The sequence below is a fragment of the Colius striatus genome, chromosome 16 (genome assembly GCF_028858725.1).
Source record: "Colius striatus isolate bColStr4 chromosome 16, bColStr4.1.hap1, whole genome shotgun sequence".
In the NCBI taxonomy this organism is placed as follows: Eukaryota; Metazoa; Chordata; class Aves; order Coliiformes; family Coliidae; genus Colius; species Colius striatus.
In genome coordinates, this window is record NC_084774.1 from 7,864,618 (window position 1) to 7,891,783 (window position 27,166).

The 27,166-nt window shown below is 66.1% G+C and overlaps 1 protein-coding gene across 2 annotated transcripts; it reads right to left on the minus strand.

The window, feature by feature from the left end:
* On the minus strand, window positions 1-26,596 carry SLC12A5 (solute carrier family 12 member 5). 2 transcript variants are annotated; one of them, XM_062008851.1, is made up of 27 exons: window positions 26,488-26,596; window positions 12,826-12,920; window positions 12,473-12,604; window positions 12,172-12,318; window positions 11,573-11,627; window positions 10,542-10,672; window positions 10,124-10,365; window positions 9,838-10,049; window positions 7,853-8,020; window positions 7,120-7,218; window positions 6,932-6,989; window positions 6,012-6,186; window positions 5,232-5,350; window positions 4,859-4,957; window positions 4,640-4,759; window positions 4,376-4,480; window positions 4,130-4,298; window positions 3,157-3,352; window positions 2,908-3,077; window positions 2,682-2,813; window positions 2,361-2,468; window positions 2,082-2,204; window positions 1,814-2,001; window positions 1,508-1,522; window positions 1,080-1,213; window positions 525-635; window positions 1-386 (listed from the first exon to the last, which is right to left on the minus strand). In XM_062008851.1, the coding sequence occupies exons 1-26, from the start codon at window positions 26,594-26,596 to the stop codon at window positions 544-546; spliced, it is 3,393 nt and encodes a 1,130-aa protein (XP_061864835.1). In that variant the 3' UTR covers window positions 1-386; window positions 525-543. The 2 variants fall into 2 exon arrangements, with proteins under 2 accessions (XP_061864835.1, XP_061864834.1); XM_062008850.1 differs by having other exon boundaries at window positions 1-635.
* Window positions 26,597-27,166: the final 570 nt, after the last annotated feature.

Below are 27,166 nucleotides of genomic sequence, written 5' to 3' on the forward strand. Positions count from 1 at the left end.
GCAGCACTGAAGCACCAGCACGGCGAGGCTGTCCAGACACATCCTGGTGAGGAGCTTCTGGAGGTGGGGAGAGGAGCATCCGGCGAGGAAAGTGTTCTGGTGGCCTCTCCTCCCAGCGCCTCCGCGGAGAGGCTGAATGCCAGTGGGCACCAGCACGTCCAGCCCAGCTCCACGCAGGGTTCTTGGCACAGCCCCTCTCCTGCCCGGCTGGGGCTGCCGCGGCAGTGCTGGGGCCGTCCCTGCCCGGGCCGGGCGGCAGCGCTGGGCTCTGGTGCTCAGTCCGCGGTACACTGTATATATTTATATAATAAACAAGGACAGCAGTGCTGTGATGTTGCAATGAGGAACAGCTGCTCTGGTGCTGGATGCTCCCGGAAGATCTGGTGCTGCAGTTCGAATGGAGAGATCAGGGGCACGGCCAAAGCCGGGTGAAGTGTCTGCGCACCGGCTGCCATCGGGCCTTCGCTCCTGCCTCCAGGAGCACGGTGCAAAGGGGTGGTGGGGCTCGCAGCGTGCAGACAAACCTCTCTCAGGTGCCATGTTTCAGGAGTAGATGGTGATGACCTCCCTGCCCCCACCACGCACCAGCAGCACTCGGTCCAGGTGCTCTGTCAGCACCTCCAGGAACTCCATATCTGTGCGGCCATCAAGGAGGATCAACAGCACAGCAGAGGCTGGGGCTGACCCACACTGCTCCTGTGCAGCCCCATATCGGGTCTGGGAGCGGGTGGGGTCAGTCCTGAGCCAAAGGTCAGGGAGCCCACCCACTCTGGCACCACACAATTGGGACAGGGGCTGAGCCCCCAAAGAGCACCCTGCAGGTCTCTGTCCCTACACCCAATGTGCAAGTGCAACTTCTCACAACTCCAACACTTGCTGTGTGTTGTGTTGGCTCTGCCAGACCCAGACAGGTGTAAGGGGTGTGAGGGATCCAGGCTCAGGCACTCGACCTGCACCCCTTGGCACATGCCCAAAAGATCCACCAGCCTTGTGGGAGTTGTGGCCCCATCCTCCCCGTGCCCCATACAAAGAGGATTCCTGGTGCCAGCCCCAAGGCTGCCATCCTGGGGGAAGGATACAGTTCTCATCCCCTTTCCGGTTGCGGGGAGGCCCCGGCATGTTCAGCAGGACAAGTTTGGCATCCTGGGACTTCTTCACAATCACCTCATTGAGCTTCACAGCTGTGTGCATCCTCCGCACGTTGGACTGGTTCCTGGGGGCAACAGCACTTGTGGGCACAGGGATGGGTACAGTCAGCCTCCTGCCCCAGGCAGCTCCAAGTCCACCCCAGCAGCCAGGAGCTGCAGCACTGTGGGAGCACGTGCCCAAGAGCGTGCCAGAGCAGTGCCGGGCTCTGCACAGGCACCAGCAGCCATGGTCCCACGTCGCACTGCGCCAGCAGCAGCTGCCAGGGCCCACGGCTGCCCCAACAGCTCCAGGCACTGTGTCTGGGGGGAAGCCTCCCAGTGCCCCCCAACCCCCAGCACACAGCCAAACCCAGACTTACAGGTTCTCCCACTCCCTTCCAGGAGAAACACAGGGCCAGGGCGATGTAGGGTGGGGAAGAGAGAGAGAGAGAGAGAGAGAAGAGGTGAGCATTAGGTGCAGACCCAGGTCCTGCAGCAGATGCTGTCCATGTGTATCCCCCCCACCTCCCACCCAGGCCCTCGCACGGGTGACATCAGGGCACTGGGCTGCCTGATTCCCTCAGAGCACAGGCTGTGCTGGTGCTGCTGGGGCCCAGGCAGGGCAGGGGGGATGGCCAGGGGGGCAGGGCAGAGGTGGGACAGGACAGGAGCATGTGAGGCCGTACGGCTTCATGTTGAAGAAGTCCTTGATGCCCTCAGGGCTGACGGGGCTCTTGCTCTTGTTCTTCTCTGCAACAGACTTCTCCTTGGTCCAGGTGAGATGCACCTTCTCAGGGGCTGTCTCCACTTCGTCACCAGGTGACTGGGAGCTGCTGGAGAAGGTGGTGGCGTTTTTGTCATGGATGAGCTGGACCTGCAGAGGAGAGAGGGGGATGGTAGGCAGGGGCCAAGGCCAGCCACGTGCCTGGGTCCTGTCCTAGTGCAGCCCCTCACCTCCTCCTCCGGCTTCTCCTCGCCGTCGCCCACCTGCTCCTCGGGGACGCTGAGGCGCAGGCGCGTGTTGGCCGGGTTCTTGCGCCGGATGGAGCCACGGGACTCATCTGTGATGCTCTGGATCTATGAGGGATGGGATCAGCCAGGGACAGAAAAGGTTGGCTGTGCAGACCCCAGCCCGCATCCTGGCTCCCTGGCAGGATGACTGTGTCAAGCTGTGGGGCAGTGCAGCCACCCCAGGGCCAGCAGGTTCCCCCCAGGGCTGTCCTGTGACCTCACCTCACGCTCCCGCTCATTCTTAGTGAGGTGCATTTGCTTGAGGATCTGGGAGCGCTGCTCCATCACCAGCGTCTTCTCATAAGTGTAGGCAGAGATGTCACTCTCGTGCTATGGGAGGAGAGAAGGAACCATGGGGCAGGGTGAGCTGCATCCACTGCTCTCTGCCTGGCCCTGCACATCTCTCCATGGACCTATGTGTCCACGAGGTACTTCATGTGCCCATAGTGCTTTGTCCTGCTGTGGAGCTGCGTGTCCCTCACCCCATGGCAGGGTCTGTCTGGTTCTCCCACGTGCAGAATGTACCCCCATCACAGCACTCACCATCTCCACCACCTCCACCTCTGCAGTGATGCGCAGGTGATACAGGAACGTGGTCAGGTCCTTCTTCATCTGGATGCTGTTGTCGTCCATTTGTGCCACCGTGAAGATGCGCATCTTGCACTTGCGCCAGACCTGGGAGGGAAGGAGGGAGGGAGGGAGGGAGGTGTGGGCACAGCTCAGCAGGGACAGCCCTAGGCCCTGCCCCACACCGTGGGGCATGAGCTACCTTGTGGTGCCGCAGGAGGAAGGGCAGCAGCATGAGCATCCCTCCATCGTGGACAATCCACCAGACGTCGATGTGGCCTTCCGAGAACCGCTCCTGATTGCCCGGGAACATGGCGACATTCTTGGCCACCAGCAAGGCCAGGTGCCCGGCCGTGGTCTCTCGCACCAGCTCTGGGAGGGGAAGAGTCACGTCAGCCGGGGTCCCCCGCAGCCCCCCGGCGCGGCAGCACCTGCCCCCCGCAGCGCCTACCGATGAAGTTCCTCCATGTCTGGTGATCCTCCTTCTGTCGCCAGCTGCGGGGCCAGCCCACCAGCACCGTGTTGTGCTGCAGTCCCCCCAGCCCGCTGGACTGGATGAGGTGGGACATGCCGTCCCGCAGGTTGGAGGAGATCACCACCTGGCAAAAGCCCTTCACCTTCTCCGCTTCCATCAGGCGACGGATGGACTGGCAGCGAGAGAAAGGGTCAGAGACTGCAGAGCCACCACAGCTGCAGCAACAGCAGCCACCAGCCCCAGCAGCAGGCAGGCAGGGTGTGGGGTGCCCCACAACAGGCCAGTGGCTCGCAGCCGGGAGGGAGGACGCCATCAGTGAGCAGCACTGGCGCGTGGCTCTGTGCCGCGCTGAGCTGAGGGTGTCCCCGTGCCAGGGCTCTGACAGGCAGTGGAGCAGCAATTAAGAGTTATTTACTCAGAGAAATTATAACATGTCTGCATGGGAGAGAAACTGTTTGCTTCCAAGGGCTTAATCTCATTAACGTGGCGCCCAGCGGGTGCGGAGGTGAGGGGGGTGAGGAGAGCCATCGCTCTGGCAGGGAAAGGCTCCCATTGCCTCCCACGCCAGGTACTGGGGACACACGGGCCATGGGGGCCACAGGGTGTGGGGAGGGCAGTGCTCAGCACAGCAGCCCCTGTCTGGGCACCAGGCTATGCCATGCCATGCTGTGCCATTCCTTGCCATGCCAAGCCCTGCAGCAGCTGGCCAAGACTGGAACCGGTGCCCGGCTGGTGCCAGTGTTTCTGGCATTTGGGGACAGGGAGGAGGCCTGGGGATGTGGAGCCTCCAGGCTCTGCCCAGTGCCATCTTGGTACTGTCCCAGACAGCTGAGAGCAGCCCTGACCATGGGGCAGCAGTGGCACCAGGCTCCTGGGGATGGCCACGGGCACCCACCGCAGTAGAGCCTGGCCCAGTGCAAGCTGCAGCCCTGCTGTGGAAAGCTCTCACCTCCTCTGCCCTCTGCGCCTGTGGGTGGTTGTCCAGGAAGGTCCCTTCCAGCACAGAGGCCACGATGGTGAGGCCCTTGCCAGCCTTGAGCTGCGATGTGAAGGACAGGAGCTGCGGGTGCACCACGTTCTGCTCCTGATCCCCACGGACCAGCACCAGCAGCTGCGGCCTGTGAGGATGGACCTGCAGTTAGTGCCCATGCCCCGGACGGACACCCCAGCCCCCCGAGCCCTGGCTCGGCCTCACCTCCAGTTCTTGGTGTGCGGGGGCCCCTCCTCCAGCCGCAGCAGAGCATAGCGGGCTGCGCTCAGCGACAGGCCCCGGATCCCATCGCCCCACTCCTTCTCTGCCCTGCGGGACCCAGCAGCACGTGAGGGATGCCCACGGCTCCGGCCATGGACAACCCCAGCAGCAGCCTGGAGCAGCCTGGAGAGCTGAGCAGCCCACGCCGAGGGGCTGAGGGACGGCTGCCAGCGCAGGGCAGGGGCTGCGCCACGGGGCCGCCCTTACCCTCGGTACTCGATGTACTTGTAGATGAGGCCAGCGATCAGCATGGCAACCAGCGCGTAATACCAGGAGCAGATGAACATCAGGGCCAGGCAGAGGCTCATGCCCAGGAAGGACAAGGTCCTACAGAGAATACAGAGCCACCAGCACACGTCAGCCCCCGGAGGGACCCCAGCTGGGGCAGAGGGTGGCAGGACCCCCGTCCCATCCCACCCGGCTCACCAGTGGTAGTAGCGGAAGCGGGGCCGCCAGTTGGGCGTCCGCAGCAGCGTCTGCACCGCACACGCCAGGTTCACAAACATGTAGCACATGAGGAAAAACCTGCAGGAAAGAGCATGAGGCTGAGTTGGGCTGGACCAGGGCTGCAGCCCGGTCCTCACACAGCTCCCAGCCCCAAGGTGGCCAGCGCTGGAGTGGCCCTGCCCACAGAGCAGTCAGATCCCAACACTGGCCAGGGAGAGGCGCTGGGGTACCCACGGGGCTCCCTTCTCCCCCCTACCCCAAGAAGCAGAGACACACCCCCCACCCGCCTGGCCAGGGCCACAGGCCCACCCACTGCCTGTGAAGGTGTGGGTGGACTGAGCACGTTGCCTACATGGAGAGGATGGGAGCCACCTCGTCCAGAGAGGCGATGAGGATCCCGATCTCACAGATGCAGGCGGTGAGCAGCAGGGCCCATGTCGGCTCCCCGTTGGCTTTGCCGTGGCCAAAGACCTGGGAGTGTGGGGGGAAAGGGGCACGTCAGGGCTCTCTGACACTGGCGTTGCACAGCCCTGGGTGAGGGTCCTCAGCACAGCTCAGCAGGGATGGACCTCCACCCTGTGCACAGCCTCTGTCCCCCCAGGACCCCCACTCAGCTCAGCCTGGCTACAGGCAGCATGGAATCGGGCAGCCGGTGCCCGAGACAGACTCTTTGTCGGTGGGAGCAGCTCCTGCGGCTGCAGGGACACGGGGTGTCTGGGCTGAGGCCGTGTGTCCGGATGCATTAGAGGGTGCGGGCAGCGCAAGCAAGCGAGAGCTCGGGCTGGGGCTGGCAGGGGGAAGGAGGGAGGATAAAATTAGCCCACTCTTCCCTGAGGGAGCTGTCGGGTTGGATTTGGAGAGATGAGGTTGTGAGAACGCGTCTTCAGAGAGCAGATAAAATACGAGGTGGCACAGCAGCAGGGGGGAGGGGATCCTGACCTTTCCCAGCACCACAGCCAAACCCTCTTTGGCCACCCAGCGCTGGTGGGACGAGAGCAGGACCCCCAGGCTGCTCCACGTGCAGCGGTGCCGGGAGAAGGCAGCACTGGCGCCTGCCGAGCTCCGTGCTGGTGGGGGCTGTGGCTGTGGTGGGCGCTTGGGGTCAGTAGTGCTGGGCTCAGGGGACACCTACCCTAAGGAAGGGCACGATCCCATCCCTGGAGATGGCTTGCAGGAGGCGAGGGGCTCCAGTGAGGCTCTGCAGCCCGGCACCACACGTGGAGAAGAAGGAGCCAATGACGATGACCCACGGGGACGGCCATGCCAGAGTGCCAACCACCAGGTTCCCATTGACAGCTTCACCAAACCTGCAGGGTACCAGCACTGCCTGCAGCTCTGTCCCTTGGCTGAGCCCCGAGAGCACCAGCACTGCAGTGGCACAGCCCAGGCCCCGGGCAGGTCAGCCACCAAAGGACAGTGCTGTGGGGTGGACAGGACGGGATAGTGCCCTGCCTCAGCTGCTGATGTCTCTCCCATGGGGGACAAACAAGGGAGTGGGGTCTCACATAGCTGGGGAGGATCTGTCCCCACCCCCTCCAGCCTGTAACTATGGCAGGGGATGAGAGAGAGGTGTGGGGTGGGGGCTTCCAATCCCCTGTGCTGGGAAGAGGCTGATTAAGGCTGAGTGCAGTTGGACCTGTCTGTGTTGGTGCTGGCGACCCAGAAGTGTCACCTGCTGCAAGCAGTGAGCTAGGCTGCCCCAGATACACAGGCAGCCCTGCCTGTTGACAAACAAGCACACTGATGCAGCCCTGGAGCGGGAGGAAGGGCCGTGGATGTGCAGCAAAACATGGTCAGGGCACACAAAAGCCCCCTACACCTGGTACAAGCTCAGTCGGCCCCAAAAGCTTCCTCACCCTGGTGCTTTCACCTTGAGACCTCTGCAGAACCTCCAGTGCCCCCCCATTACCCAATGTGTCTCAGCTGCAGCCCCTCCCCACGTCCTCATCTCCCCCGGTGCTGCCCCTACCCCAGCCTGTTCCCTCGGGGCTGCTCATGGGGCGCTGCCAGGCTCCCCCCGGCACCGGCCCCACACAGCCTCAGGACACTCACTTGTCACGCAGGACGACCCCCTCAATGCACGCCCCGAAGAGCACGACGGAGCTGATATCTGCCGGGCAGTCAAGGAGAGCGCAGAGCACGCAGATCCCCGCCCGGCCCCACCACAGCGCCGCGGGGCACCCAGAGCCGGCCCCGCACAGCGCCACGACGACCCGGCTCGGGCGAGCCCTGAAGGATACAGACCGCAGAGGTGGTGGCGATGGCCAGGATGGTGCCCGTGGGGATGGATTTCTGGGCGTCCCGCAGGTCTCCGGAGCGGTTGGAGCCAGCCATGATCCCTGGGGAAAGAAGGGACGGTGCCACAGGAGGCAGAGCCGCAGCCCCTCCCGTCCCGGGCACGGCTGGGCAGCGGCTGCGGGGTGCCCCGGGCTCTTCCTCCTGCAGCTCAAGCCTGAGGCTACTTAAGGATTAGGCTCAAAACACTCTTAAGTAATTTGCCTCGTTAGCCCTTAATTAGCTCAATCGGGGACGGTGACTGCAGCAGGGACGGGGTCCAGCCCCGGCGCGCACCGGTGGGTCCGGCACGGACACACTGTGCCGGGACGCGGCCACCTGCGGCTATCCCACGGCACCGAGGGGGTCACACGGCCTGCCGAAACCGGCACCGGGCGGGCGGCAGCAGAGCCGGTCCCGGCGACCCCCGGCCCGGGCAGCCGCAGGACTCCCACCGGCCCCGCGGAGCCCAGGCGGGACGCGGGGGCTGCGCCCCGCGGCGGCTCCGCGGCAGGACCCGGGGGGGTCCTCCGCCCCCGGGGAGCTATAAATACCGGCGCCGAGACGTCAGCGCGGCGCCGAGCGGCACCGACAGATCTGCAGCGTGGGAGGCTGCGTGGGAGGCTGCGATCGCCCCCGCGCCCGGCCGGGGGGTGGGCGCACGGGGGGGCTTCGCGGGCGCCCGGCGGCAGCTCCCACCTGTGACCGAGGGGAAGTAGATGCCGACGAGCAGGGTGAAGTAGGAGGTCATGTCGCTGAAGACATAGGGCTGGTCCATGTCCACTGGCGTGTCGGGGGGGCTCACGGAGGGCAGCCCCCGCTTCTCCACGATCACACCCTTGGTCAGGTACGAGCTCCAGAGGTTCTCTGAGAGGAGGCCGGGCAGCGCGGCTGGCGTGAGGATGCGCTGGGAGCCGGCCGCTCCCGGCACAGCACCCTCCCGCACCACAGCCCGAAGGGACAGCACCCGCTGCCGCTCCCAGCCCGGCCTCGCTACACAGCGTCACGGCGGCCGGGGCCGCTGCATGCGGCGGCTGAGGGACGGGCATCCCCGGCTCGACACGGGGCTGCGGGAACACCCTGCTGCGAACCGGCCCGGCAGAGCGGCAGGGCAGCCGGAGCAGGTCCGTCCCGCCACCAGCACCGTCCCTGCCAGATACTGGAGCAGCTGACATGGGATTGCGGTAGCAAATAATTAAGAGGGTAATATAATTAATGCTGATCAACACAGGTTTAAGGAAAGTGGATCGTGTCAAAGTAACTTGATAATGTTTTTGATGGGATTATGAGTGTGGGGCTGATGTAACAGGCTTAGTGTCCTTCCACGTGCTGCCTTGGCCGCAGATCACAGTCAGAAACTGGAGCAGCAGAGAGCAGCCAGCGCTGGGCACGGCAGAGAGAGGCCGACAGCCCTCAGAGCCACATTGCAAAAGGGCTGTTGAGCAGGTCAGAGAGGGCTTCACAAGGACCTGCTCTCAGCAACCGGTGCTGAGCACCCTTCGCCAGCTGCATGACCTCCCCTGACTGCTCTGGTGACTGATGGGGCTGTCAGCCCGCACTGACACAGCCCTGCCCCGCTTATCCTTCCAAACAGGCACATTCCTTCCTCAGGGAGACCCAGTGCCTGGGCACCCACAGTGACACACCCCATGCCACGAGACACTGCCAGCCCAGTCACCCTCACCAGCAGCCACCCCAGGGCCAGGTAGGTCTTGGCTCTGCCCTGCTCATCCCAGCTGCAGGAGCATTTGCTGTCTCCTGTGCAAGACACCAGGCCAGGTGTAGGATCTGTATCCCCTCCCTGGGCAGGACTGTCAGCAGGAGAAGCAGGCTGTACCCTGCAGCCAGGGATTCCTCATCTGCCTCGCGAGACCTCCTGAACAGCCCCTGAACACACTCCAGCACAGCACCATGACGCTCCTGGCAGTCACAGCCCCAGCACACACTCAGCACAGTCCAAGCTCCTGCAGCTGGGTCCTCAGTAGCTACCACAGCAAGGACAGGAGCAGTCTCAGCCTCAGCACTTGGTAGAGACACAGCCAGAGCTGCCCCGTGGCAAGTGGCAGCTACCCTGCCCCCTGCCCTGCACCATGGGACCCACCAGAGACAGAGTGACCACAAGCTCACCATGGTGAGCATGTTGCAGCACCAGCACAGCCACTGCCCAGCACCCAGCCTGGCACCGAGCAGCTCCTGAGCCCTGACACCTGCCTCAGCACAGAAGCACCCAGGGCAGGGCCCACAGGCACAGCCCTGTGGAGCAGGGGTCTGCACAAGCCTTTAGAGTGTGACACTGCCTCTGCTGCCCACTGCAGCGTGAGCACCTGGCACATATACTGGCAGCTTGGCAAAAACAGGTCAAAAGTGGCTCCTCCCAGCATATTCACTGAGTTTTCTGTGGCTCTGGCCACTCTCCTGGCGCAGCTGTGGCCACAGCAGCAAAGTGCCCCTGAGGGGCGATCACTCCCCATGAAACCTCAGATCAATACCAGCCTTTCCCAAGGCCAAGAGGAAGCAGAGGGAGGATTTATTCCTCCCCAGCCTCTGGCCTCCTTCAAAGCCATTCTGCTGTGGTGTGGCTGGCACAAGCACACACACCACAGCTCCCCTGGGACTCATCCCGCACCTCCATCCCTACATCCCCACACCCTGGCCCTGCCCCTCCGTTCCCGTGCTGTACCCACCTTGGATGAGGCCGCTGGCAGCACCAGGGATGCCCTCAATCTCGGTCACATTGTTCATGGTGAAGTACTCATCACAGGTGGCATTGAGGAAGCGGGAGGTGCAGAAGAGCTCCCAGAGCTTGGAGCCCACTGTCTCATTCCCCTCCACCACCATTTTGGTGCAGAGGTCGAAGCCGTGGCGCGAGAGGGTCCTGTTGCCCAGGAGGCAGATCCTGGGGGGACACAAGCCCTCAGCTGTGTACCTGCGTGCCTTGGCCCCTTGCAGCCCCTGGGATGCCATACTCACGGGAAGCTTGGTGGGTCAAAGGCTGACTTGATGACACCGGCGTAGATGGCAAGGATGGAGAGGATGACACAGCCCAGGAAGACCAGGGCGAACTTGTTGACGTACTTGACCCCCACGAAGACCACGGTGGCCATGCAGGTCAGCACGCAGGTGCCGTACACACGCATATTGTTGAGCATCGCTGCCGCCTCCCCGCTGGCGTCCTCTGCCTTGAAGATGGCCATGGCTGGGAAGATGTAGGCCTGGGAGAGAGTCATGGCATCACCACCCAGCTAATGGCTCCATGGAGGAGTAATGTGCCTCAGCTCCATTGCAAAGCCTCAGCCCTCCAACAGGCAGCATGGGCAGGCAAGGGCAGAACTGCCTTGCCAGGGCTGGAGCCCTCAGCACTGCACAGAGGGAAGGACTAGGCACGTACCAGCAGGATTTCGATGGTGCCCAGGATGTACATGGCACCGGCAAAGGTTGTGCCCAGGTAGAAGCAGAGCCCCACAGCCCCACCAAACTCAGGTCCCAGGGAGCGTGAGATCATGTAGTAGGAGCCACCAGCTGCCAGAGAGAGAAAAGTGAGTCCCAGATAGACCCTAGCAGCACCTCCAGCCCTACCAGGCATCCCAGAGGGCAGGATGGAGCCAAGGCAGACCAAGACCCTGCTCCAGCACAGAGCAGGATGCATTCCCCAGGGCTCTGGAGCAGCGGGAGTGACTGTGCTGCCAGAGCTGTTCCCAGGAGCCCAGCAGCCAGGTGTGAGGGCCACAGGAAAAAGTGTCCCCTAGGCAACAGACATGTGCTGGAGCCCCAGGGACATGGGCTCCATCCTCCCAGAGGAGCCCTTAAAGCAGGGCTGTCAGGATCAACGGTCCCACCGCTGCATCAGGATGACAAATAGCTTTAATTTCACCCTGTGCTGGGATTGTCAGTGCCGTGCCAGCCCAGCAGACCAGCTGGACCGGTGCAGCTCGCTCATTCGAAGCTCCCCCGGGTCCTGAGGGGCTGGGCACGCTGTGGGGCTGGCACCCCGGGGACACCCACACGGCCCGACCCCGCCGGGGCTCCCCGTGGGCACAGAGCGCAGCGCCCGGCCCCGCGGCCGCCCGGCCTCCCGCTGCCGCCCGCTCCCCCGCGGCCGCGCCAGTCTGGCGGGAGGAGGAGCCGCGGCTGCCGGCTCCCGCTGCCATCTGCACCTCGCGGCTCCGGGCACGGGTGGCGGCTCCAGCTCCGCACCCCTCGGGCCACGGGCAGAGGCCGGGGAGCAGCCGGGGGCGATGTCCGCTCTCCGTGCGCCGTGCGGGGCAGCCCCAGAGCCCGCCGGCACGGCCCGGGAGCGGAACGGCCTCGGGGCGCGCTGCCTCTGGGAATTCGGTCGGTGGAGACCCCAGAGGTGCCCGACACGGCAGGGAGTCAGACCCCTCGCCCCCGGCACACGCAGAGACACGGGCTCGGCTCTACCTGGCACCACGCCGTTGGTGGCAATTGCACTCATGGAAATGGCCGTCAGCATTGTCTGTGGGAAGAAACAGAGTGTCAGCATCCAGCAGAGCTCCCTTCTCGCTGGGGCAGAGGGACACGGGAGTGAGAAGGGAGAGTTGGGGCCATGCTGAGACATGGGGCTCCCCAGGACCACGCTGAGATGTGCCACAGGACCAGGATGCTGGAGGGAGAGATGGTGGGTGGATGGATGGATGGATGGGTGGATGGATGGATGGATGGATGGATGGATGGATGTGTTCAGCCTCCCCAGCCTCTGCCCTGTTGTCACAGTCCTGGCAGGATGGCTCCCTGCAGCACAGTGTGCAGCCCTGGGGCAGGGGACCCCTTGTCACATCCCTCTGCATGGCAGCTACGATCTGGGTCACCATTCGAGCACCATTCTGCTACTGATTCCTTTGGGAAGCTGAAAGATTCTCCTTGATGTAAGAGGGGCAAGGGCAGGGGCAGAGACAGGGGAGGTCAGCAACTAGTGCACCTCACCACAGTCTGGCCAGCTCAGCTGGTGACCCCCAGACCCTAGGTGAGGCCAGCGAGGCTTGGCCAGTCCCATCACTCACACAGGAGCAGCAGAGGAAGACCATGCAGAAGGATTCCATGATGCCAGCAATCCCCACCACCCAGGTGAGGCGCAGGAACAGAATGACTCCAAAGATGTTCTGGAGGCAGGGCAGGTAGACGCCCATGAAGGTGCCCATCCGTGGGGCCTGCCAAGGGAAGCAGGCAGCTGTCAGGGCTCAAGGATCAGGCTGCCAGAGGAGCGAGTTCTGCTCCTCCTGCAATGCAACCAGGGACCCCAAGTGAAACTGCACCCTGGCAGGGGCTGTGAGAAGGATTTTATATCCTTCCCGAGTCCCTCACCTGTACTGGCTTCTTCTTGCTCCCATCATTGTTCTCGGCCTCCTCATGCTCCCGGCTGCCCTGTGGCAGGTTGGTGTAGTTGGCCAGCCCACTCAGCAGGGACGAGACCATGGGGCTAGTGTCCATCTCCTCCTGTGGAGAGCAGAGCCCCAAGGGGTGAGGACAATCCCTTGGGACCCCAGACAGCCCCAGAACCCAAGGACTTTGTCAGATGTCATCCCAGTAGCCAGCCTGCCAGGCATGGCTGCAGCAGCTGGGCTCCAGTGCATCCTGGTGCCTGCTGACACCCGGTCAGGGCTCAGCTCAGACCCCTCCCCAGGGACCCTCCTTGCCCCATCGCCCATGTACCCTACCTCAAAGAGGGCCATGTTCTTGCCATCATACTCTTTGCCCTTCTCCAGGTCCGTGCTGTTGATGAAGGGGCTGCTCTCCTTGGGATTGCCATCGCCTGCAGAGATGCCCCCGGGTCAGCCAGGCAGCTCCCACACCAGCCCACAACAAAAGCACATCCACCCCGCGGGGCTGCTGCTGCGAGGGGTTGCGGCTGCACCCCAGCTCCTGCAAGAGGGCTGCCAGGGCCGTGGGCACCACACTCACACCCCAGCCCAGGCAGGCCCCTCACGCCAGCCGCCAGCATTGCCCCCCGTGGGCAGGGGCCGCCTGTGCCCCGGAGCCACACGCTGTCCCGCCCGGGCGGGCTGCACAGGACCCGCCGGAGCGCATCCACGCGGTGAGCTGAGCGGCGTGGCGCCGGGGAACCCTCCCGGCGGGGCGGCCGGCAGCAATAACTCACAGCACGCAGTGCCCGCGGGTGAGCGCGCAAGGGCTGCCCGCAGCACCACGTCTGCAGGGGCAGGATCCAGCTGGCTGCTCAGCACGCCAGCGTAGAGGGTGACAGTCCCAGCACGGCGCCTGGGAGGGTGGCAAGTGGACAGGTATTTGGCCTTGCTCCCCGACACGCACCGCGGAGCAGGGGCCGTGGCCTCACCGTCTGTGTCGTGAGGGAGACGCCCGGCACTGCTGCCACTGAGGGCAGGAACTGCTGCTCTGCCCAGGGAGAGGAGCTGCCTGCAGCAGTGCAGAGCTGCTGGGACAGGGCCACGGCTGCTCGCTGCATTAACGACCTCGTGTAGAAGAAACCGAGAGTCGGCTTAATAGCAAGGAAAACAGCCGAGCTGCAAAGCAGCAGAAATAAATCAGGCTGGAAATGGAGCGGCAGCGAGGACGGTGCTGCTGGAGCAACGCAGCCCTGTGCAGAGGCTCAGAGGGGAAGGGAGCGGGGGATACATGGGAATGGAGAGCCAAAGGACATGGTGCTGGAGAGAGCGGGTCATTGGACGACAGCCCCTGTGGCACAGGGAAACCTGGGCAGCTGGGCTTGATCCCTGGCCCTGGGTAGGAGGAGACAGGCTCCCTGCCATGCACCTATCCTATCCCCAACACCATGGCCTCACAGACAGGGCAATGTCATTGCTGGTAGCAGCAGCACTGCCAGGCAGGGTGTCTGCTTGGGCAGCATTACAGACCTGCTCTGCACCACAGGTCTGGGGTGGGAGCAGACCCCTCTGTTGGCCTTGAGCTCAGAGCCCAGGAGAACCCAGGGGCGTGGGGATGGCACAGGGGGCATCCATGGGCCGGGAGCCACTCATGCACCACAGCAGCCCCAGGACCAACTCCATGACTGTTTGGAGCAGCCCAGTCCTTCGCCTGTCTCCTGCCAGTTGACTCATGTTTGGGATCCTGAGAGCCAGTTTGCCTACATGTGGTGGTGATTCACCATCTGCAATTTCCCTGGCAGACGCAGCACTCCTGCCTGACCAGGAGGTGAAGCCCTGAGCGCCACAGGTGACACCAACCCACGGGCCATTCCTGGCCTCCCGCCAGTCTCTGGGCTCCTCTGACGTGGGGCAGCCCAGCAGCAGCATTGTGGCTCCACAACCAAACTGCGGGGCAGAGCCTGCAGACTCCTCCTGAGCAGGAATGACCACGGAAACAGCACTAGGACATCTCACTCTGGAGCCCACGTCCTGTCCTGTGTCTGCCACCAAAGGGTGGTGGGGGAATGTCTCAGAATGGACCAAGCATGCTCCTCATTTTGGGTTTGGTCTAAAGCACCGTACTCAGCACTTATTAGGTAACAGTGGAGGTGCAGATTGGCATCCACCTGCTCACCACAGCCCTGGGACATCCACCACACCAATGGGACACTCTCCAGGCTGACAGCAGGACCTGTCCCCAACATGGGGTCACAAGGCTGCAGGGCCAGGGGTGTCCAAATTCCACCTACCCTGCAGGACCGAGGGGGGCCAGGCAGTGCCTCGAGGGCACAGGGGCTGTGGCAGCCTGGCAGGGGGACATGCTGGCAGCCTGGCGAGGCCCTGCGATCCCACTGGGAGAGTAGAGCCCGCGGGGGCCTCGCCTCGCCTCCTGGTACCCAGCCGACGACATCACCGTGTTGGTTTCCATGGCAACCGCGAGCCACGGCCGCCTCGGCTCCCGCTCTTATGTAACGGCGCAGGCGGCCGGACGCCGGCCCCGCATGGCACCCGCGCCCCGGCCCGACGGCACCCGCCGGGAGACGCAGACGGGCGCCCCGCCGCAGCCCGCCCCGAGCCCCGGGGACCGGCACTGCCCGGGTCGGCGCGACTGACGCCAGCAGCGTCCCGGGCCGCCCACGCTCCAACCCGCCGACACCACACGAGCACCCACCGTCGCAACCCTTCCGCCCCCCGGCCAGGGCACCGCGGGGCCCGCGGCCAGCTGCGGCCATCGCCCGGGCTCCCGGGGCTGGCCGGCCCGCGGGAGCCCCTCGGCTGGCGGTCCCGCCGGGGGGCCCGGCACCGAGAGAGGCCCCGGGCAGGCGGGAGGCGGGGACACGGGGACGTGCAAGCGCCAGAGCTCCGGCGCCCCCGGGGCACGGCTCGGAGGGACCCTCCCGGCCACCCACCTCGCCCCCGGCCTCGCAGGCTGGAAGGAGTTAAGCGCCAGGGCCGCGGGGTCCCAGGTGACAACGCGCTCCCCGCTCCTGCCGGAGACCATTTTGCCGCAGAGGGGCTGGTGCAGCCTCTCCCTGGCAGCTGCCACAGGATTTGTGTCTGTGCGGGCAGAGGAGCGCGGGGGCACCGCAGCCCGCCCCGGGCACGGCCTGGTCCCGCGGACGCGCGGGACAGCGGCCGCTCCCCCAGCGCTCGCCGGGCCCGCCCGTGCTCCGCTCCCCCGGCACGGCCCGGCCCGGCCCGGCACGGCCCGGCACGGCACGGCACGGCACAGCACGGCACGGCAGCGGGCGGCAACGGGGCAGGAGCGCGGGACTGGCGGCGTGCGCGGAGCAGAGCCGAGCCGTGCCAAGCTTCGATCCCGGCGCTCAGCCACCCCCCTCCCCGGGGATCACTCAACGTGAATCGGCCTTTTAATTTGCTGCGGCGGCTGGAAGGGCTCGCGGCGGGATTGCTGGCAGGAACCCGCAGCCCCGCCGTGGGCAGCTCGCAGCCCCGGGGCAGCACAAAGCCGACCCCGCTGCCCATCTCGGCAGCTCGGGAGCCCCTGTGCCCTCGGGAGCTCGCCTGCCCTGCAGAGGCAGTGGGCGGGTAGCAGCACCACGCACAACTTGATCTCCTAATGGCTTTTTACTCAGCCCTAAATTGGGTTGGGAAGCGTCATGTCCCTTATCCCAAATCCCCCCTAATCCCTTTACATGGCACAGGACACAGAGCACTGGCTGGGAGGAGCCCGGGCAGCCAAACCCTATGGGCTAATCAACTAGAGCTGCTGCCTGTTCCTGCCTGGCCAGGGCCAGCCCATCCCCTCCACAATAACCCGTGAGGACCAGCACACAGTGAGTCCTGGTCACAGACATCGGACTCTGGGGCTGCGGCACCAGCCACGAGTAGCAGTGAGTGAGGAGGGATGTGGTGGGGGGCAACCCTGGCTCCACACTCCCCTTGCACCTCCATTTGTGCTCCTGCAGCACCCCAGGGCCCACCAGCCACTGGCACAGGGGTGCTGACAGCTCAGAGACCTCCCATGCAGGCCTGGCTACTAGCCCCTCCTGCACTGCCCTCCCCTACCAATCTCACCAGCCTCAGGGGCAGCAGCAGTGCAGCTGCTGCTCACAGCACCCAGGGACGCCCCAGGGCTCTCCTGAAGGTGCACAGAGCACCTTGACTTTTGACAGTGTTTGATGGCACCGGCTGGCAAGGAGCCCACAGCCAGCAGCAAGGGGCACCCCAGGGTGACCCAAGCAGCCCAGTGAGCACAAGGGAGAGCACGTGGCCCTGGCTGATGTCCCCAGCTGCTGCCGTTCTGCAGGAGCTGTTGGCCAGGGAGGCCATGGTGCTGTTGTCACCCTTGGCCATCAAGGGGACTTGGCTGCACATCCACTGGCCTGGCCCTGGTCTGCTGGCCTGGGGGTTGCCTAAGACAGATGGGGATGGCCAAGGGGCCCTTATGGCAGCTGGCACCTCTGCTCCCACCCCACGCTTTCTTCTCCACTGAGCAGGGGTACTGCCAGATGCCCTGGGTAGGGTAACCCTCAGAGAGGCCACACAGCCCCCACAGCCCACTCCCCACCAAGGCAATGTCTGGAGCAGCACTATCTCATGCTGGCGGCGTGCACAGCGGTGCCAGTTCCTGGCTGCAGCGTGGCAGTGGGGTGTGGGGTGGGAGTGGGATGCCCCAGGGCTGCACTTTGCCCCTCCAGCCGGCAAGCATAGCAAGTGGCCTTTTGGAACAGATTCTTTCACTGCTTGACCCAAATTGGACCAACTGCTACTTCAGACCTATCCTCTTCCTTCCTAAACCCAGGATTATCCTCCCTTTGATCAGCCGGCCCTGCAGGCGCAGGATTTCCAGCACAGGCGCTTTGGCTGGCTGCATTTAAACAGCTTCCCAGATCCTCTGACAGCCCTGCCTTGGAAATGGCTGTGGACACAAGCACCAGCAAAGCTCTTGGCCCCGGGTCTCCCCTCCTTGGGCAGCCCAGCGCCTCCAGGCTGGAGCACTGGCACGGCAGCCTGCAGTGGGGCTGCGTCTGACATTTCCACACCCCAGACAGAGTGGTGCAAGCTGCCAACCTGGACACTGCAGGCAACAGCCCTGCCTGCTCCCTGGCTCCTCACCACCTCCTCAGAGGGTTTGCCACCAGCCCAGCCCTCACTGGGCTGCCCAGGATGGAGTCCTTCCAGCCCTTGTCATGAGGCTCTCTCAGACTGTCCAGAATAGAGACCTGAGCAGGGACAATACTCAGCCTTTATGACAGAAATGGCCTAAGTGGCACTTAGGGCTTCAGCAGCACTGCTGGGCTCAGAAAGTCACCACCTGGACAGCACTGGAGCAGCTGACACGGATCAGTGGGGGGCCCAACTGACATGCAACAGCTCTGCCACCTCCCTGGGTCACCCACAGTCCCCACAGACAGATCCTGCTCCATGCAACCCTGCCATACCCCTCCCTGCTCTCCCAAGCCCCTCAGGGCCCCACCACCTCCAACCCTGTGTCTGCCAGCCCACGGAGCACCATCTCGCCAGGCCTGGCTCCAGGGTCAGTCTGCCTGGTCCATCTGTAGTGGCATCATGTCCAGCCCTCCTGCAGACCCCAGCAAGACAGAAAAGCCTGTCACCGCTCTGCCAGCGCTGCTGCGATGGAAACACAGTGAGTGGGCTAGATCCTGGTGCTGCAGAGGGCAAGGAGAGGGCAAAAGCCCAGGGAAGGGCACAGCCAAGGGCCAATACAGCTTCCCCCATCCCTGCAAGGTGTCTCCAGAAGACTCCTGCCAGCCCTGACCTTGAGTGGAGTAGTGAATAAACAAGCAAATAAACAGGCTCAGGTCAGTCGAGCAGAGTGAACACCAAAAGCTTCATTGTGGCCATGCACAGAGCCTCACTGCAGCTGGGGACCTCTGCAGCTGCTGCCAGAGCCAGCTGTGCCCTCTTGACTGGGGCTTTCAGCAGACCTCCTGAGGGGACCTATAGGGGGTACCTGTCAGGGGGCTGAGGGGAAGTCAGAAAGGCACTGCAGGTCTCCTCGTGCACGTCACTGCATTCCTCTGGCTCCAGCCCATCCCTATGCCTGACAGAAACACCTGCAGGAGAGGGCTGCACTAGCCCAGCCGCCTGGGCACCCAGGAGCTGGACGTGGCCCCGCAGGGCCTGAGGACCCTCAGCAGTAGCCCAGTGGTGGCGGGTACCCCAGGGAGCTGGCACTCACGAGGCTGCTGCCAGGGCCCGGCCACCCCTCTCCCACGGCTTCCAGCAGCCCTACGTGCCAGCACCGCAGCGTGCCCAGCACAGCACGGCTCGGCACGGGCCGGCCAGAGCGGCTCCGGCCGGCCCCGGAGCAGAGCTCGGGCGGCCGCTTCAGCACCGCGGACAGCAGAAGCGGCGGCCCCGGGGAACGGCGGGTGGGGGGGCGGCTGCTCGGAGGGGATGGGGGGGGCGGCTGCCGGGGGTGGGGGGGCGGCTGCAGCGAGGAATGGGGTGGAGGGGCGGCGGGGATGAGAGAAGCAATAGGGAGGGATGGGGGGGCGGCAGCCGGAGATGGGGGGCGGCAGTAGGAAGGGATGGGGGGGCGGCAAAGGGGATGTGGGAGGCGGCAGGGAGGGATGGAGAGGAGGTAGTCGAGGATGAAGGGGACGGTAGCCGGAGGGGAGAGCCGGAGGGACGGATGAGGAGGACGTAGCCGGGCGGAGGGGTTGAAAAGCGGCAGCTGAGCTCGGAGACCCCTGCGGGGGTCCAAGGCAGGTGGAAGAGAGCCGGTGTAGCGGCCGCCGGGTAGTGCCCGAGAGATGACAGGGGCCGGCGCCCGGCAGGATCGCCCGGAGTGCAGCCTGCAGCCCCCACCGGGGAGGAGGCTCTCCGGCAAGCCCCGAGCACAGCCCGGCCCCGCCGTACCGCCGTTTCCCGGGGCTGCCGCAGCGGCGGGAGCGAGAGCGGGGCTGCGTGGAGGCGCCGGCAGCGGGAGCAGCCCCGCACCGCCCGCCGCAGCCCCGCGGGGCCGCGGACCAAGAACCGTTGTGGCGGCCGGCGCCGTCCGCCTTTCCCCGCGCCGGGGTCCGGCGGCTGCGGCACCCTCCCCCTTCGCCCCCCCCCCATCCGGCGCTCCGCGCCGCCGCTGCCTCCCGCTCGGCGCCGAGCCCCGGTCCTCGGCCCGGCGGGGGCGACCGCCTCGGGCTCCGCCGGTCCCCGGTGCCCCGGTCCCGGTCCCTCACCTTGGCTGGCGCCGCCGTCGCCGTCCTCGCAGTCGGCCAGGTTGTTCAGCATGGCGCCGGCTGCCCGCGGCCGCACGCTGCCGCCCGGGAGCTGCGAGCGCCGCGCTCCGCAACCAGCCGCGTCCCCGCGCCGCCCCCCGCGCCGCCGGTGGGAGGGGGCTGCAGTGCGGAGGCGCCCGGGCTCACGGCTCGCTGCCGCCGGCGGAGCCCAGCCCGGCCGCTCACTTCATCACGTATGCGGGAGGCATTGCCCCCGCCGCTGCGGGGAGGGGAGCGCGGCGGGCAGGGGCGAGGCGGGGGAGGGCGCGGAGCCGAGCGCACGCCGCCTCCCGGCCGAACCGGGCGGGGAAGGGAACTGGGGCACGGCAGCGCTGCGGGCCCCGGCTGGCGCGGGCGGGACGGCCCCGCGCCCCGCACCGACCCCCGCACCGGGTACCTGCGCAGCCCCGGGACTGGGCACGCCGGGGAGACTGAGGGACACGCGTCCCCGGGGGACACTGGGGCCTTGGGTCAGGGCATTGCAGCGAGGCCAGCGGCGGTCGGCTCCCCGGCCGGGGCAGCTCCCGGGCCGGGGCGGCTCCCGGTGGGGCAGCACCAGCCACGCTGAGGACCCCTCTGAAGGCAGCAGGTCTCTGGCCGGGGATGAAGACCCCCTGCATGACAGGCCTGCAGCCCCCATATTCCAAAGGCCCCACGGGGGGACAGTCAGAGCACCCAGCAGCATGGCCAGGGGTCTGGCAGAGGCTGCCGACCCCACTCTGCCCAGCCGGGCCACAGCAGCCCTGCAGAGCTGGGGACGCTGCCTGCAAACGGGAGCTGGCTTAGCCTGATCCCCCCATTCCAAGTGCCCAGGGAGGCCAGGGTCATACCGTGCCCAGGAGCACCCTGGCACAGCCCCTCGCAGCACAGCATGTCCAGAGCTGACCTGCCTGGGGTCCTGCAGCCTCCTGAGGAGCCCCCGACCCCTCCGACCCCCACAGCTCAGCCCCTGGGAAGGCTGTGGGACAGAAGGCCACCTTCGGGTGGGGCGCTGCTGGCAGGACCCCATGTTAAGCCTGCAGAGCCACTCACAGGCCCCCTTCTCTCACCCACTTAATTCAGGAGGATCCCAGAGCTAGAGCTGGCTGCAGCTCCCAGCATCTCCTCCGGAGCGGACTAAGATCATGACAGCCCACTGGCGTTAGTTACCTCTTGACAGCTGTAATTAATTGTTTACTTTCTCCTGGAACGGGGCCAGCTTCTCTGCAGCGCAGAGGCTCCCTGGCCCTCACCTTGCAGGGCGGGAGGGCTCTGACCTCTCGCACCAGCCCTGCCAGCAGCCCCAGCCCCTGCCTCAGCTAGAGCCCGGCGCCTGGCATCCCCGGGAGCCGCATGGGCACAGCCCCAGCTCCGCGGCAAGCAGCGCAGGACAGCCAGCAGGCAGGATGGGCAGCTTGGGGGCTGTTCCAGCATTGGCAAAGAGTTTCCACCCCCTCCTCACTCAGCCCCCACTGTCGTCCCTGCCCAGGACCCTGCGTGCTGTGACTGCAGCAGTGCCATCCCGTCCCCTCACCCCCGCATCCCTCATCCTGGGAACGGTAGCCAGCGCTGGAGCGAAGGGATGGCCCACTCCCAAGGGATGGGACTGGTCCTCGTGCTGCCTGCACAGCCAGAGCTGCAGCCAGGATGCAGTGGGAAGAGCCACTCGCCTCGGCGAGGCCTCCTGGGGGTTTGCAGAGCCCACCCACACAAGGGCCGTGGCCAGGCAGAGAGGCAAGAGGATGGGGGCCGCGTGGGGGTCTGCCAGCCATAGCGAGTGCCCAGGGCTGAGAGGGTGCCTTTGCACAGGAGGCCTCAGTGCGTGGGCTTGACACAAGAGGGATTTTCCTGCTAAAACAGATGGGGGGAGGGAGCACGTGAAAGACAACTAATCCCCTAATCCCTGGATTATGGCTCCATTTCAGGGGCTGTGGTTTGACAGAAGAGGGGCTATGCTATCGACTGCCTTTCCTTAGCCCATACGCAGGATCCCACCAGCATGGGGAGACACATTGTGTCCCTGAGACAGACAGACCAAGGCCCTCGACCCCCAGCACAGCACTGACGTAACCCTGGCCCGTGACTGTGATGCCCTGAAGCTGAGGTACATTGTGTGGCCTGCAACCTCAGTGCCAGACCCCTTTCCTGCAGTGATAGGGATGGAAGGAGGCAGACAGCTTCCCCAGGGCATGGGGGGAGGATCAGCTGCAAGTGGCCCCCAAGCCTGGGTGCAGGCAGGATCCTGGCATGAGGCCAGGCATGGCATCAGTGCCCCACTTAACTGCAAGCAGCTGCCCGGGAATGATGAGAGAGAGCTGCGCAGCTCCTCTGCCAGGCCAAGGGGTTGGCATGGCACAGCTGGACCACCCTACCCCCCCCCATCCATGATGCATTTGCATCCCCCCAGAATGGAGACTGGTGAGCTATGTGAGACCCACGACAACCAGAGCCAGTCCAGTACACAGAGCATCCCTGCAAACCACCCTGTGCTGCTACAGGGGCTGCAGAGCCCCCCAAGCACACCCCCGACTCCCCTGGACCCACTAAGTCATGCAGAGCCTGAGTCAGGGAACCATCCCTGCACCCTTCCCAGAGCAGGTGTCCTGGCAGCAGCTGCACAGCCCTTGCCTGTCCTGCCACCACAGCGGTCAAACCTCCCAGGAGTGAGACACGTGTCAGAGGCGCTGGGAAACCTCCTGAGGGCACAGAGCAGGCAGCCCAGCAGCAGCCCGCCCAGAGCTGCTGTCACACGCTGCACCACCAGCAGCCTGTCCACCACACACCTCACCTGGATGAGATACCCCACAGTGTGCTTGGCAGTGTGCTCCCCTCAGCACTGCGGTCTCAAGGTCATGAGGCTAGGCATCCTCAGAAAGAACTGGAACGGGAGAGACCCTGGGAGTACAGGGGGCAGGACTGGGGGGAGCCCGGAGGTGCAGTGGGCATGGAGGGCAGTGATGCACACACATGGCCAGGGGCTGTGTGGAGGACGTGCATCACGGTGTGCCCCACACGACTCTGTCCTGACAGCCTGTCTTGCAGCACCTTGGCACAATGGGGGGGTCTTGCTCATCCCCATCCAGGTAGCTCAGGGCCCTGCCACCAGCACCAGGGCACACACAGAGCCTGGAGGTGATGTGGGTGCTAGCTGGGACCTGCCATCAGTGCTGGGACAGGACATGGAAAGAGGAACTGTGTCCTGTTGAACTGTGGGGCTGGGAGTGGAGCCACAGGGAGCTGGTGCAGCTGTACAAGGCCAAGAGCAGAAGGGCAGCAGTGAGGCAGGGCAGGAGGCAGTGGGGCAGGGCAGGAGGACATGAGCTCCTGCGTCAGGAGAGCCCTGCACTGCATGCAGCTGGCGCAGTGTCCCCAGCTGCCCTGCCCAGATGTCTTGCCAGCAGCAGGGCCATGGCAGCGGGCACTGGGCAGCCTGGCACAGCCATCAGCCACAGAAGTGACATTCTCCCACCAGGCCCTGCTCCCAGGCAGCGCAGCTGAGGAGCCCCCAGGCAGCCTCATGCTGGCTGTGGTGCCCCGGGGACAACAGGATGCTGCAGATGAGCAAAGGCTGGAGTGTGAGCTGAGGAGCAGCTGCACAGCCATCACTACCTGCTCCAGAAAGGGTTGAGTACAAGGGTGCAGCTGAACAAAGCACTGGGGTGTCCCACAGCCTATGCAAAAGTCCTAGTCCCTGGCACCCCACCAGAGCACCCCATGGTAGGTTTGCCAGCATGGACATGCTTCGGGAAGATGCTGCAGGTGGCAGTTGGGGTTTGGGCTGCCCCAACACACCCAGGAGCAGTCCTACACCCCCTGTGCCATGCAGCCCCTCCATGGTGCAGCCCCTCGATGCTTCTAACAAAACCTCCAAAGAGCACATAATCTCCCATGAATCTGCCTTCCGCAGCTGTGGGAGCCAAGGGGGTCTGGGGGAGCCAGGGGATGATGGCAGGGGGGAGCAGTGGGCACAGGAGACTGGATGATCCCCCATGCAGCCCCAGCAGAGCCTGCTTTTCACATGTACCCCTCTGCACTCAGTGCCTGGTGCTTAGAATGGGCATGCAAGGGCCCTGCCCTGCCATTCTGAGTGGTGGTCTTGCCCTAGTCTCACACACTGGCCCCCCATGGCAGCGGTCCTGCAATGGGTTGTCCCTGTGGGGAGCAGCTGTGCAGCCAGGATGCAGTCAGGGCTGCTGGGGTCCCCTCTGTGACACAAGTCCCCCAGCTGCCCCCTCCCATCTTGGTGCCTGTCGTCAGCACGGCTGCCCCACACAGCGCTGTCCCCAGCCCCATGGCCCCATTCTCCCCACCACGGTGAATCTGGAAGAGCAGCTGAACCACCTCCCTACCCCCCGCACCACCCCCCGGCATCAGGAGCCGCCGGCAAGGATGACACTAGGCCTGGTTCCCATGGCAACGAGAGAGGCTCCTTAACCAGTTGGTTGCCATGGCGACTGCCGCCGAGCCCGGCTGTCTCGGGACACGGGGAGGCTTCGCTACAGGGATGCCCCAGCATCCCCTCAAGGCACGGCAGCTGCCCCAAGGCCGGCGCCTCGGGGAGGGGTCCAGTCCCGCACGGATGGGTCCCAGGGGACGCCCACCCGATGGTCAGCCCCCAACGCCGCGGGTGATGGGGGAGACCCCCGTGGGAACGGCGGCGGCGGAGCGGGCCGGGCGGGGCGGGGCCGGAGGGGGCGGGGCCGGGCGGGGCCGGGCGGGGCCGGGCGGGGCCGGGCGGGGCCGGGCGGGGCCGGGCGGGGCGTGTCACACCCCTGCGGGAGCGCGGCCCCACAGCGCCGCCTGGCGGCCGCGACGCTCCGCACACCGCAGCCGCCGCGCCCCGCAGACCCGACCCCCGCGCTCAGCCCCGCTCCCGCCGCACCAGACACTCGCACCCGGCACCGGGCAGCGGCTCCTCCCGCGGCCGCCCCTGCCGGGGACGAAACGCCTCCCCAGCGCCACTCCCAGCGCCGGCAGCGTGGGGCCGCGTGGGGCCGCCCGCGGGCTGAGCCGGTCGGGAGGGCTCCGGGGCCCCGCACGGCGCAATGAGCGCGGTCCGGCAAGGGCCGGGTGGTTCGGCAGCGTCGGGGTCTGTACCGGAGCCGAAGGTCCCCAGGCCTCCCCCCCCAGCACCGAGCCCCCACCTGCTGCCACCTGGGACGTGCTCCGAGGCCCCCGGGGCCCTGCTGCCAGCCCCACGCATGACACTGGCCAGGGCCAGGTGGCACCGAGTGCCTGCCTGGACTCGTCCCCTCACTGGCGCCGCACAGGCAGCTCGTGATCATCCACAGCCCGGTGCCAGCCTCACAGGCACCCAGCCCCATGGCACCCCCTCCCATACATCCCCCCGGCGAGGCTGCACAGCCCTGGGGCCATGCAACCACGTAGGGTGTGAACTGTGGCAGCTCGGGGGCTCGCATGTGCTGGCCTGACCCCTTGGCACACACTCTGCCAGGGCTGCAGCCAGCCCACGGTGTAGAGTCAGTCCTGGGGTGCCGGCTCATAGGGCTGGGCCATTGTCTGTCCTCTGCGAGGGCACAAGGTCACAGCTCTGCTGAGGAGGGGACACCATCCCTGCGCCTGCCCTGCTGTGGACCCTGCAGCCTGCTCCCCCCAGCTCCCCCCAACCAAGCCTGCCCCTCGTCCAGCCCACCTGACAACCTGCAGGTGGATCAGTTGTCAGGCCGATAAGCTGCTCCTGGAGGGCTGTGGACTCTGGCCATGGCTCCAGCTGCTCTGCCCCGGCACAGCTCGTGGGCCAGGCCCAGCCACCCCCGAGATGCCACATGCTGACAAGTGGTCCATCACCTATTTGCTACCAGGTCCACCCCTGCGTCACTCTGCTACAGCTGGGACGTCAGGCAGAGGACCCTGAGGGCAGCAGAGCCCGCTTGTGGGGGCAGAGCCTGGCCTAGGTGTCACAGCGCCCATCCAGCTGCTCGCTGCCTCCCACCAGCGCCCTTCGCTGAGGGTGCAAGGTCACAGCTCCACGCAGCACAGTGCTGCCATAGCCGGGTGTCTGGGATCGATACGGCTCCGGTGACGGCGCAGCCCCACTGCCACGTCCCCTGGGCACTGCAAGGCGACAGCCTGACGGCCCCAGTGCCCATGCCCACTGCAGCCTGGTAGGCCACAGCCACCAAGAGCTGGCCACAGCCTGCCCTCCCTGTGCCGTCACGCTGGCCCAGCCACAGCCCCACAGCCCACCCTCCTCCACAGCTCCCCAGGGAACAGCATGCAACTTCGTGCCCTTGCAGCTGTCCCCCTATGTACCAGCCACGATCTTGAATGCATCCCGCGGCTGACCCCACAGAGCCCTTGGTCCGGTGGACCCCTCGGATGGGGGCTGGGGCAGGGCAACTCCTCGGGAGAGCAGAAGCAGCGCCTGGCGTGAGCTGGGGGATGATCGGTCCTGCTGGGGTGCCCGAGCCCCACTCCGCACCCCGCTGAGTCCTGCAGCCTTATGCCAGCCCCGGCGCAGGGGTCTCGGCCACCTCCGAGGGCCCGACCGACCGCCCGCCGGCTCGGGGCAACTCCACACTCCGCACGGTACCCCGTGGCCCCTGCCCTGGGAACGCCGGCTCCCCCCCTCCCCCGCCCTGCCCCATGGACCCTCTCCACGGCCCCTGCCCGTGGACTCTCCCCTACCAGCTCTGCCCCACGGACTCATCCTCGCGGACCCTCCCCGCTTGACCCTGGCCCTCGGACCCTGCCCTGCGCAGCCTCCCCGCGCAGCTCTGCCCCAGGGAGCGTCCTCCGGCGGCCTCCCCGCCGGCCCTGCCCGGGCACTCACCTCTGCCGTCGCGGCCGGGCAGGCGGCCGCCCTCCTCGCCGCAGCCGGGCCCGCGGGCGGCCGCGGGGCCGTGCCGGGGCAGCGCGGTGACGGTGAAGCGCCGGCTCATGGCCCCGCCGCCTCCACAAGTGGCTCCGGGCGCCGGCGGCCGCCGAGCGCGGCCCCGCCGGGCGCTGACCGGGGTCCTAGTGCCCGCGGCGCCGCCCGCCGCGCCGCCCCCGCGCCTGCGGGGCTGGCCTGGCGCGGCTCGGCTCCGCTCGGGCCGGACCGGGCTGGATCGGCTCGGACCAGACCGGATTAGATCTGATCGGACTGGATCGGATCGGCTGTATCGGTCCGGCTCGGCTCGACGGGACGGACCGCGACCCGTTCCGCCGCGCAGCCGCCGCCGCACAGGGGATGCTGAGACCGGACCCCGGCCGCACGGGTCGGGTCGGGATGGGACCGCGCTCTGCCGCTCTCTGCCCCCGCCCTGCGCGAAGCGGCGGCCGCTAATTACAGTTAATTACAGCCTCGGGACTGCGGCCGCCCCACCCTGCCACGGCCCCGGGCAGCCCCCGGGCACGGACTCGGCCCCGCCGCTGGGACAGGGCGGGCCGAGGCAGGGCGGCTCGGGGGTGGCCTGTCCGCAGCGGGGGGGCCCGGCCACACGCCCTGGGCTCTGTGACAAACGCCCGTC

Excerpts from the sequence above, each read along its gene's own strand:
- SLC12A5 (XM_062008851.1), bottom strand. The coding sequence starts at position 26,596 with ATGAGCCGGCGCTTCACCGTCACCGCGCTGCCCCGGCACGGCCCCGCG. Across the intron at positions 10,366-10,541 it reads GCACCATCGAAATCCTGCTG|GCCTACATCTTCCCAGCCAT; the intron begins GTACGTGCCTAG and ends ACTCTCTCCCAG. Across the intron at positions 6,990-7,119 it reads CGCCACCACCTCTGCGGTCT|ATATCAGCTCCGTCGTGCTC; the intron begins GTATCCTTCAGG and ends ACTGCCCGGCAG.